At 37.9% G+C, this 12610-nt stretch overlaps 1 protein-coding gene across 1 annotated transcript; it reads right to left on the minus strand.

Moving 5' to 3' along the window:
• Positions 1-2864: 2864 nt before the first annotated feature.
• DTD2 (D-tyrosyl-tRNA deacylase 2 (putative)) lies at positions 2865-12042 on the minus strand. The gene is made up of 3 exons (XM_027870043.1): positions 11858-12042; positions 7581-7650; positions 2865-3562 (listed from the first exon to the last, which is right to left on the minus strand). Exons 1-3 carry the CDS (start codon positions 11966-11968, stop codon positions 3237-3239), a joined length of 507 nt encoding a protein of 168 aa, XP_027725844.1. The 5' UTR covers positions 11969-12042; the 3' UTR covers positions 2865-3236.
• Between the last annotated feature and the right edge of the window lie 568 nt (positions 12043-12610).

The following is a 12610-nucleotide window of genomic DNA, read 5'->3' on the forward strand; positions in this document are numbered from 1 at the left end:
TTTTTTTTACTATAGCTGAAGCATAATATATTCTGCTCCAGCCTTTTACCTGTACTGTGTGTGTATCTCTCTGCTTCAAATGTCTTTCTCATAAACAACATATTGTAGAATTCTGGTTTTTAATCCGTTCTGTTATCCGCTTGTTTTATGGGAGAGTTCATCCCATTCACATTCACAGTTATGACTACTGTGTCTTTCTCTCCATTCTATTTTCTCCCATTTATACTTTTTTCTCCTTCTAACCTTTCCCACCTCATTAATGTTTTGCTTCTAACCACCACCTCCCTCAGTCTTCCCTCCCTTCTATCAGCCCTCCCTTTCCTTTTTTTTCCCCTTTCCCCTTCTACTTCCCTATAGAATAAGTTAAATTTCTATACCCTACTGAGTGTTATTTCTTCTTTGAGCCAAATCTGATGAGAATAAGGTTCAAACAATGCTCACCCTTTCCCTTCTTTCCCTCTAACAGGTCTTTTGCATTTCTTCATGTGATGCATATTCTGCCTCCCCCGTTCCTCTTCTCCCAGTACAATCCTTTTTCTCACCTCTTAATTTTTTTTATATCATCACATCAAAGTCAACTTATACCCATACCCTCTGTCTATGTATACTCCTTCTAACTGCCCTAATAGAGATATAATGCTTAAGAGTTACAAGTATCATCTTCCTGTATAGGTATGTAAGCAGTTTAATCTTATTGAATAATCTGTTTTTTTTTTCTTTCCTGTTTACCTTTTTATGCTTCTCTTGTGTCTTATTTTTGAAGATCAAATTTTCTGTTCAGCTCTGGTCTTTTTATCAGGAAAGTTTTCAGTGAATGTCCATCTTTCACCCTAGAAAATTATGTTTAGTTTTGCTGGGTAGCTGATTCTTAGTTGTGATCTAAGCTCCTTGGCCTTCTGGAATATCATGTTCCAAGCCCTCTGATCCTTTAATGTAGAAGCTGCTAAGTCCTAAGTAGTCCTGACGTGGCTCCTTGATGTTTGAATTGTTTCTTTCTGGTTGCTAGCAGTATTTTCTCCTTGACTTGATAAGTATTTTACATTTTCTTCTATTTTTTCATTCTTCTGATTTTGTTTGACTGATTCTTGATGTCTCATAGAGTCATTATCTTTCATTTGCCCTATTCTAATATTTAAGAAATTGTTTTCTTCTGTTAGCTTTTGTACCTCCTTTTCCATTTGGCCAATTCTACTTTTAAAGGAGTCGTTTTCTTCAGTGGATTTTTTTTCCCCATTTGGCCAATTCTATTTTCTAAAGAGTTGTTTTCTTTTTTATCTAAATTTTTATTTTTATTTTTTTTTGGTGAGGCAATTTGGGTTAAGTGACTTGCCCAGAGTCACACAGCTATTGAGTGTTATGTGTCTGAGGCCTGATTTGAACTCAGGTTCTCCTGACTCCAGGGCCAGTGCCCTATCCACTGTGCTACCTAGCTGCCCCAAGGAGTTGTTTTCTTCAGCCAATTTTTGTGCTTCCTTTTCCAAGCTGTTGACTCTTTTTTCATAATACTCTTGTATAACTCTCATTTCTTTTCCCAAGTTTTCTTCTATTTCCCTTGAATTTTAAAATCCTTTTTGAGCTCCTCCAAGAGGACAACATATTGTAGAATTCTGGTTTTTAACCCATTCTGCTATCTGCTTCTGTTTTATGGGACAGTTTATGGGGAAATTGAGACCAATTCATATTCCCCTTTGAGGCTTTATGTGTAAGCATTATGACACTATTGTCCTCTTCTGAGTTTTTATTTTGAATTTCCCTGTTGCCACAGTAGCCTTCTATAGTCAGGGCTCTTTTCTGTTTCTCATTAATTTTTTTTTTAGCTCACCCTTATATATGAAATTTCTATACATTATCTTTAAACAACAATTATGTGAGGTAGTTGCTATTATCCACATTTTACAGATGAGGAAACTGGGGCTCAGAAAGGTTAAAGATCTTGTCCAAGGTCACAGAGATAGTAGGAATCAGGAGCAAGATTCACACTTAGTTCTTTCTAACTCCAGGACCAGCCTGCCACCCAATAAATAAAGTTTCTCAGGATACCTGTAGGTCTAAGTAGGTTGCCAACAATGACCTGAATCTGTAAGAAATGTCATAGGACCACAGATCTAAGGCTAGAAGAGACTTCAGAGGACATCTAGTCTATTTTTTCATTTTACAGATGAGAAAACCAATGCCTAGAGAGGGTAGGTGATTTTCCCAAGATCACACAGTATGTAATAAACAGTAGGGCTGGGTTTAGAACTCAGGTTTTGTGACTCCAAATTTATTACTCTTTCCATTGTACTATGATATTTCCCAGAAATGAGGATACATCTGACTGAAAAAGGAGGTATACCTGTTACCTAGCAAGAATGGAGAAAATAGGATAGCCTGAGGATTACAGGGCATCCACAAAATGTTATTAAATATACAGACAAGCTAGCAGACAAAAGTCTCCTGTGTATCTGGTGGATGACTTAGGAGATTTGTGGAACTATATGGACAAGAATGACATGGGAGCAGAAGAAGTTACATTCTGCATTGGTGAGGAGATGACTTTGTTATTGCTGTTCAGTCATTTTTGTCATGTCCGACTCTTGGTAACCCCATTTGGGGTTTTTTTGGCAAAAACACTGGAGTGGTTTGCTACTTTTTTCACCAGCTCATTTTACAGATGAGGAAATTGAGGCAAACAGGGTTAAATGACTTGCCCAGGGTCATATAGCTAATGTCTAAGTCCAGATTTTAATTCAGGTCTTCCTGACTCCAGGCCTGGCACTCTAGCCACTGCACCACCTAGCTGCCTGTAGATGATCTATACCAATGACATAATGGCTCCAAGGAGGTATTAAATGAATTAATTTTATATCACAAAATATATACAGTTTGTTTGAGAGAGAGACTTTAATTATTGATAGTTGAAGCAACATGTTTACTTTAGCTGGATAAAATTCCTCAATGTTCAATAATTTGAATTTTAAAATAATTCTTTTTTATTTGGATGGAAAATAATGTTGAGAGAATTTCTTCAAAGCACTTTTAGAAGAATGGTAGAATGAATTAAAGGTGAAGTTGCCCAAGCTAGCAGGAGACTCAAAACTATAACCCACTCTATTCAATGGAGACACCAGTCTTCCTAAATGTCAAAATGTGGCAAAACCTTGTAATGATAGATCTTAAAAAACAAAAACCCTCTAATAATTCCAGTCCTGACCATTTCACCCTAGAATACTCTTATACAGACTGAAGGGGCCTTTTCAAAATTCAATCAGGTGTGTATAGGGTCCATTGGTATCAAGCTTTAACACTTGTCTGTTCCCATAAGTTCCATGTCTCACCACCATACCGGCTTCAGCACATTTACTGTTAGCAGCAAGCTCTTTTTCACACAGAGTCACAAACTGAGAATAAAGCACAAATCCTTCTTCTTTTCCAGAGTTGGTATGGTACTGCATGTTTCTTCCTCTCACTTTTCCTCCCAGGGTGGCTTGGGGGATGATAAGGATGTTCCCAGGTAGATCCAATATAGAGACATGCTTGCCATTTTCAGTCTCACTTAATTTCACATTCAACAGTGTGCTAACTGGGAGGAAAAACATTCTAAAGTGAAAAGTCAAACCAACAAAACCCCCTAAGAAACCACCAACCCTTAGTGAATCCAAAAATCATGTTTAAAAAGCTGGTTTGTCAGCTCATATATCTTGACCCAAATCCTTATTTAGATGTTTAAAAATGCTTTGTTAAGCAAAAACAAAAAACAAAAAAAAAACAAACAAAAAAAAGAGCAAACCCTCCCTAAATACAAATAGCTAGTCTTATGCAAAAAACTGAATTAGTAGTTAATGTGACCCCAATATTAAATCCCTAGGTAGCTTTTTAAAAAAACAAAAAACATAACCACATGCTGGGGTCTTGAGATAATGCTGTCCTAGGAGTACATGTTAAGGGACTTATAGGCCTTCATAATGGAATCCCCTTGAACAAGAGTTCAAGATGAAGCTACTGTTAATTCTGCTCTACACAGCAAATAGCATTAGATGAAAATTCTAGTCCATGGGGTGTTTTTAGCTTAGGTATTTAGAACACTTTGCTAATGAGGCTAAGATTTATGAATTCAAGTCCCAAATAGTCTGGTCGGCTTTTGCTCTATTTTTTTTTTCTATTTTATTATAGTACATTGATATCAACACCACAGAAAAATGAAAGGATTGATGAATTTGGCACATATTAAAAAAAAAAGAAAGCTAGAAAATCATACTAGACTAGTGTGAAATAGTCATCTCACAAATGTCATTGGTTGGTTAGGGTTGAGGGAGATATAAGCAAAAGAATCATCAGAAACACATCATTTCTATTAGAAGAACAACTCCAAGAAAGCAAGTGTTAGATAATCAATATTACTTTTATCTAACAATGCCTGCATTACTGTAATATAATATAATAACAATGCTATGATTATAGAATCATAAGCCATTATGCAGATTTACGGTTTTATAGATGTTTTACATGTGCACAAAAACAATTCACCTGGGATTCTAAATAGAGCTTGCTATTGTAACTGAAACATAGAATTACATGAGGAAAATTTAAGGATCTGTGATTTTATCACTGAGGGGAACTCCCTCCATGCGAGCAGAATTCGAACAGTCTGTGAATTGATCGCTGAGTCCTAGGGAGTTGCTTGAAGCACATAAATGTCTGGTGAACTGTCACACAATTAATAAGCATCAGAGGTGGGATGTGAACCTAGGTATTCTTGACTCCTAAGGCCAGCACTCCAGCCATGCTGCCTTTATCCAAAAACAAAACAGAACAAAAACCAAAACCCAAAACAACAACAACAAAAAAATACCCAGGCATTTACTTATTGCCTAGGGATACAAATATATACATAAAAAAAGTGAAACAATCTCTTTTCTCAAGTAATTTACACAAAAACTACACAAAATCCACAAATATCTACCATTAAAAAATGCTCAAGAAGTATATTTTGAATTACAAGTACTTTTCCGAATCCTGACTTACTTCTGTTTACAAAATCAAAATCGGCCACTAGAGATGGAGAGAAACTATGTGAAATTAATTCCCACAGAAAATCACTATAGCAAAAACATGCCTACAGATGGGAGGTGGCAACAATTTGTCTTTTAGAGACAGAGGCTAATCCCTAATTAGAATTAAAGAAATATTAGAATGGATACTCTGGGAAAACAGTGGGATCCCCAATAGATTTTTCTCCCACTCCCCAAATCAAAGGTTTTTTTTGACTAAAAATCCTTCAGAGGCAGGACATCTAAGAATTATTCAACTTTATAAAATTCTGCTTAACTAGTATCTACTTTATTTTCTCTATTTGGATTGTGCCATACTGCCCACTAATGGAACAGCTGGCTTCTCAGGGGAGGTGTAGCTCTCCAAGGTATTGGGGTAGTTTTAAGGTTAATTCACCTCCTAGGTTCTTGATTAGTGAAAGATCAAAATAACAGTTCATTCAGGACAGAATGCAGAGCTACCACATACCTCCCTCTGCTGGCTATACCTGAGAACTTGACTAATGCTGTTAGGTTCCCTATAGAAAAAAAACTGGCTCATAGATTTTAAGAAGGAAAGGAGCTTTGAGATCATCTAATGCAAGCCCTGTTCCTTCCCTTGATGAAACAGGTCCAGAAAAGTTGTGACTTACTCTAGGTCACACAGATCAGAAAGGAGAATGAAGATTTGAACTCACGTCCCGATTCCAAAATCCAGCACCGTAGGATGCTATCTCCCAACAGCAGAGTGCTGGGCACATAGTAGGTGCTTAATAAATGTTTACTGATTGATTTATCAATTGAATCTTGAATGTATCAGAGAGTTATGATTCAAAAGATCATTTTATGTTAAGCAGCTTGCTCAGAATTCATTTCTCCAGAGAAACAGTGTTATACATAGTAGTTAAGTTGTCAAGCCAACTCAAAAAGGACTTTAATTTCTGGTCCTGAAGTATTCTCCTATACAGACAGTACAATAAAACTTAACCACTAAGTGTAATGATGTTTCTCTGGGAAAATGAGTTCAGAATTTTAACTTGAAATGCCAGGATCACATTTTATGAAGCTACATTGGAGATGGGGCCTTGAGGGAAGAGCTCTCTATTTCCCGACCATTTTTCTCCACCCCTACTTAAGTCACAATCCTGTCCTTTGTACAAAGTCCCAATCTGTTCATACCACTTTCCCTCAAGGCCCCATTTCCAATGTAGCTTCATAAAATGTGATCCTGGCCTATTGAAACATTTTTTTCCACAAAAAACAACAGATAGAAATTCAGAAGGAAGCACAAACAAGCATGGCAGTTTTGAAAATAGTGTGTAGAATTTATTACATATTAAAAAATATTTCAGGATCCATAATTTCCTTAGTGTAGTATTCCCTCTAATAAGAGAAATCACAATCCCACCATGCCTTTGTGGGTTGCTGTGGCTAAAAAAAACTAAGCACTTAACAAAAAATCTGTCTGAAGATAAACTTCTAGTCACCCATTGACAGTCTTTTACTGGTCACTACTTAAAAACTGGCCAGGATAGTAGAGCTTGCCAGAGCTTTAGTCCCCGGCATGTTGTTCTTCAGTTGTTTCAGTTGGGTCTGACTCTTCATGACCCCATTTGGGGTTTTCTTGGCTATTTCCTTCTCTAGCTTATTTTACAGATGATGAGGCTGAGGAAAACAGGGTTAAATGATTTGCCCAGGGTCTCAGAGCTAGTGTTTTAGGCTGGATTTGAACTCAGGACCTCCTGACTCTAGGCCCAGCATTCTACCCACTGAGCCACCCAGTTGCCCAGTCCCTGGCATAGCCTTTGAGAATTCAAGGTCTCCTCTTCGGTATTATGAGGCATTAAATTAGGACTTTTGTGCAGGCTTTGTACAAAGTAGGTACTTAATAAATGTACATTGAATTTGAGAGACCAAAAAACCTCCCAAATTCTCAAATAGAATACCAAATAACCAAATGCCTGATTGTCCACTACATAGTGTTATTTCTAAGACTATGGACAATGAGAATAATTCCAAAATGGAAGGAAGCTGAGAGGTAACTTGGCCCAGTGGATAGAATCTTGGACTTGAGAGTCAGGAAGATCTTTAGCCTTGGGCAAGTAACAAATCTTTTCTGGGCCTTGGTTTCCTCATCTGTAAAATGAAGAAAGTTGGCTTGGATCAGAGTGGTCAAATATGCTTCCAAGTACCTCTGGAACTAATGCAATTGGGAAATATTTAACACAGTAAATAAAAAAGGAATACAACATAGATAATGTTAATTTGTGATTTTCTAAGTCAACATGGCTCCATTTCTATTTGGTCTGTGGTCCATTTCTATTTGAATTTGACACCACTAGACTAGGGCCCTAAGGTCCCCTCCAACTATGATCCTCTGAGTCAGATGATCCAGAGTTAAGTTCTTCATAGCATTCTCTTGACCAGCCACAGTAGCACAAAATTTCAAAGGCAGAGGATCCTGAGGCTAATTATGCTCTTTCACATTCTCTACTTTCACTTCACAACACAACTTCCTGCTCATTCTGTATATTAAAAAGGAAAATATAATGGCTAAAATCACACACATACCCATTTTAGGCAGAAGGTCTTCTTCAGCACCTTTGAAGAAGCAGACATAGATCACTAACGCTCTTGGAACCTGTAAGAAACCAGCAAAGTTTTTAAAAAATTAGAAACTAACTTCGTTACAGAGGCTTAAAAGCAATATAACAAAACAAAGCAAAACAAAACAAAAAAAACAACAAAAGGAAACAAAGCAATATAACATATATATGAGATACCTACAATGGCTCCAGTAGAAAAATCCATACATGCATTATTAGCACAGAGGTCAAAAGCAAAGGAAAGCAAAGAGCTATTTTCAAAATACATTTGATTACTTAATTCTGAGTCTGGAAGATCAAATTGTGTCCACTTATCAAGCACTTAGGGAATCATTTCCTTCAAAAATTATTTAAGCTGAAAAAATAACTAACAGAAGCAGAGGAAGCAAATTATCCCTTGAAAAATGAATGCTATATCTTTATGTGACACATTTCAAAAGGCCTATTTCCCACTAATCAGAGATGTCAGGACAATATCCACCATTCCCTTGCCCCCCTGAGATAGGCAAACTTGGAAACATTTCATTCACCATGTCCCACTTATTAAAGACAAATGCCATTAATCTCTACACTTTTATTCACTATTATTTACTGACAGATATAAAAGAAAGCTTGGCATAGCTGATGAATTAAAATTTAGGGATTAAATAGATTAATTTATTTGGTATTTTGGTTAACTCACTTATTATTTCTAGTCTGGAATCACAGAATCTTAAGTTTTGAAGGAGCACGTGAGATCATCTGTACTTAAATCAGGAATCCCTTGTATCACAGTCAAAGAGTAGTCAGTCATTCAGCCTTTGCTTGAAGACCTCCCAGCACCAGGAACCATCTAATGTCTCCCTTATAGCTTAACAACTCACTTCATTTTTGGATCAAATTGTTACTGAAGTTGTTGCTATTGTTGTTTTTTAATCTCAAACTTCTTTGCAACTAAATTCACTCAAGAATAACCCCATACTATAGAGGCATAATGCCATCAATGAACCTCAAATTCTTCCTTTGTTGTTTTTGATATTTTAAGTAAGTCTACTATTAGGGCTTAGAAATATTTTTTTCTTTATACTAAAATTTGCATTATAATGCCTTTTAAAAAATAGCATAATTTCAGAAGACTGTGAATTTAAATCTGGCCTCAGATACCTTACCTGCTGAGTGAACCTGAACAAGGAAATGCAGAGACTCAGTTCTGAATCTGAGGAAAATATTTACACAAACTGTCTCACAGGGTTTTGATAAGTAAAGAACTTTGTAAATCTTAAACTTCTATTTAAATGTGAGTTAGTACTATTAAATTATTTGATAGAATTCCTGAGTCGGGTTCCTCAGAGGTCATCTAGCCCTACCCTACCCTCTTATCAGAGCATTCTAGTAACTAGCAAAAAAGGAAAGGAGGATACCTATACCTATTTCTGTAACAGAACATCCTGGCCTGGTATAAGAGTGGGTCATCCTGCCAGGAGTTGGCAGCCTTAGCAATGGACTTTCATAACTATAACACAAGTCCAATCAATTAGTGCTGTAGCAAAGTCAAGGAGTGAGAGAACACCAGAATTAAATAGCTTTTTATTCTCCAAGATCAATACCAATTCCTTCCATCTAGTTACTACTCATTAAAGTTTTTCTCTTATAATTTGTCCTATCAATTACATATCATTATGACTTGGTCATTTCTCCCTCCAAATAATAACTTCTCTTCTGAACTTAAAAAGTTATGACTTTTCAACGAGAAAGGCCATGGAGTTTGTCACTTGAAAAAAATAAAGCCAAATAATGCTACCTTGAAAATTTTTTAACTCTGGAAATGTCCTTTTCATACAAGAACTCTAAATGATTGTAAAAAAAGAAGGGTATTTAATGACTCCCAATTATTTATTATAAGTTAAATTAATTTACTGTGGGTGTTTGGAGAAAAGGGAGGGAGAAACGTCAGAGACCTTCATTATAAAGGAAATGAAGCATAGTATTTATCAAAAAAAAAAAAATGGGAAAAGAAACCAAAGAAGTACAGAAGTACACAGAAAATTAAACCACTATGTAACAATCATAGAACTAACAGTTTTCAACATGGAAATAAAAACAAAAGATGTTTAATTTACCCCATTATGGAACAGTGGCTATTAAGGAAAGAGGGAAATGAGGAAATTCTTACATATAAGAAAAAGAAAATACTTAGAAAGTGATTTTCATGTATAGGGAGGGGAGAGAAAATAGGAATTTTATTTTTGCTTTTTTGGGGTTTTTTTTGCGAGGCAATCAGGGGTTAAGTGACTTGTGGAGGTTCACACAGCTAGTGAGGATCATGTGTCTGAAGACCGATTTGAACTCAGATCCTCCTGACTCCAGGACTGGTGCTCTATCCACTGTGCCACCTAGCTGACCTGAAAATAGGAGTTTTAAAAATATAAATACTCTTAACAAAGGTTGGTAGAATCAATCAGTAAGCATTTTATTAATCATCTACAAAGTTTCAGGCACTGTAGTAGACCCTGGAAATACTAAAAACAAAAAAAGACAAGCCTATCCTCAAGAAGCTTACATTCCCACCAGCGGAAACAACATGTAAACATGTTGTTCTGTCCTTGCATTTGTATCAGACTCTTTGTGACCCCACTTGGGGTTTTCTTGGCAAAGATACTGGAGTGATTTGCCTTTTCCTTCTCCAAAACATGTATGTTTTGCGTGTGCAAAATAAATGTGAGGTAATAAGGGAGGATGAAGAACAGAAGGCCATAAGAGGTGGTATACGCATTGAGTTCTGAAGCAAATTAAGGTTTCTAAGAAAGAGAGGAAGTGAAATACACAGAGGCTAGTGATGCTATGTTCCTAGTGACTAAAAGCAAGAAAGCCAGTTTGACTGGACTAAACAGTATGTGAAGGGGAGTAATGCATGATAAACCTGGTGTTAGTTTGGAGTCAGCTTGTAAAGGGCTTCAAATGCCAAACATAGGAGTTCCTATATGTGATCCTAGTTAATAGGGAGACAGTGGAATTTACTGAGTTTGGGAATGACCATGGTCAGACTCAGTACTGTCCCCCACTGCCTAGCAAAATAAAATGAAATAAAATAAAATAAGGGTTGTCAATAATCTAAAAGACAGACTCAGTACTATCAATCAACTTTCAGACTATTACCTTGGAAGCTGTGTGGAAGAACTAGAAGGGGAAGCCTAAAGGCAGGGAGAACAAACGGCCAGAATCTGATTGAAAATTTTGAGTCAGCTGACTCTTAACGAAAGGAGAACTAGCAGTAAAATTGTAATTTGGATATTTTAAAAATAGAAATTGTAAAGATGAAATCATGTCAAGCTTAGAATATAATATTGGTGTTACCTACATTTCCAGGTGTTTTAGTTAAAGGAGATTTTAATTGTTTGGATTGGTTTTTTTTTAAGGCTAGTATAAAAAACTCCAAAGTTTTGTAGAATGGATGAAATCATTCTTATAAAAGACCTCGGAATGCTAGAAGAAAGATATCAGAGATATAGCTACAACACTAAGGTATCAGGGCCAAAATTACAACTAATAAAGAACAGGATTCATTTCATTATGAATGTAAGTCCAATTAAGAGACTTTCTAGGAAATAAAGCCTTTCTGGGAAACTTCACTTTTCTAGGCCTTTGCCCAAGTCAAAATCTGCACGGACTTTTACTTCGAAAGAGGAACTGCACATTTTTCCACATTACACACACAAAAGCCTCAACTCCAATTTTCTATCTGCAAAGTATCTTGCCTACAGTCTGCTCAGGGTGCAGCAAAGACTAACAAAGGAGACTAACAGTAGAGCCACACTCCTGGCAATCCAGTTTCTGGACCAGGACGGGACGTGGGAGGCGTTTTGAAACTCCAAAACCAGCCTCAATCGGGAGATCCTATTAACTTCTAGGAAAAGGAGGGCAAGGAAGAAGTCTAGGCCATGGGAAACTCACTCTTCCACGGACACCTGAGGGCGCTCACTTCTCCACGAACACGGAAAGTGGCAGACTGCACCAGGCAGGCGCACACCAGCCCAATGCACGCAGAAGGGGCCGTAAGCCCAGTTAGAGCGGAGCTGTCGGTATTTCCAAGGACCGGCGCTGCACCAGAAGCGGGTGGGAATGGGCAGGGAGAAACGAGGCTAAAAACGGCTGCTGGGGAGGGAGGGGAGAAGGGTGTGCAGAGAGCTAAGAAACACTGCACCACGAAGGCTGAGAATCATTGCACCGCAAGGCTAAAACGAGGTCTGTCAGGACCGATTTTACCTCCACCCACTGCGCCTCGACGTCGCCCTGGGCAGGACGGACTTGCAGCTTGGCATGAAGGCACTGCTGCAGGAGCACGCGGGCTTGCGGCGGCCGGCCGGCCTCGGTCATGGCGGAGAGCGCACCTGAAGATTGGCTACGGCCCCGAGAAATCTAGCAGCCCTTGCGTGGCTCAGCTCAGCTTCCGCCTCTTCCCTTTGGGAGGAGCTGGGGAGAGGAGGGCAGGGCAGGAGGCGGAGTCACTGGAGCTGGGAGGAAAAGACTTTGTATTAGGGTATGGTATGTGAAAGGTCGTCCCTCTTCATTTATACCTCCACCTTCACATATCTCGAGGTCTGGGGCGTGACTCTTACTCCTCCCCTCGGTTCACCCCAGTGAGGTTCTCCAGGAAGAGCCCACCCTTCTGGCTTCTACACTTCTTTCTGTTTGCTCAGGTGCCAGAGGAGGAAGACAATTTTAGATAGGAGGCAAAACAACAAAAACTGACTAATGGCAAGACTTAAACTTGGGGCCTTGGGGTCTCATGATGTCCATTCTCAGTTTCTCTTATTGATTTCATTGTGTACTTAAAGCAGAAGTTCTTCATCTTTTTTTGTATGTCATGGACTCCTTTGGCATCTGGTGAAGCCTATGGACCCTTTCTCAGAATAATATTTTTAAATGCATAAAATAAAATATGGAGGAAATATGAAGGAAACCAATTATATTGAAATAAAGATGTAATTATTCCCCATTCAGGTTCCCCTGAAATCC

Source organism: Vombatus ursinus, unplaced genomic scaffold (assembly GCF_900497805.2).
Source record: "Vombatus ursinus unplaced genomic scaffold, bare-nosed wombat genome assembly UNPS02014794.1, whole genome shotgun sequence".
Lineage (NCBI taxonomy): Eukaryota > Metazoa > Chordata > Mammalia > Diprotodontia > Vombatidae > Vombatus > Vombatus ursinus.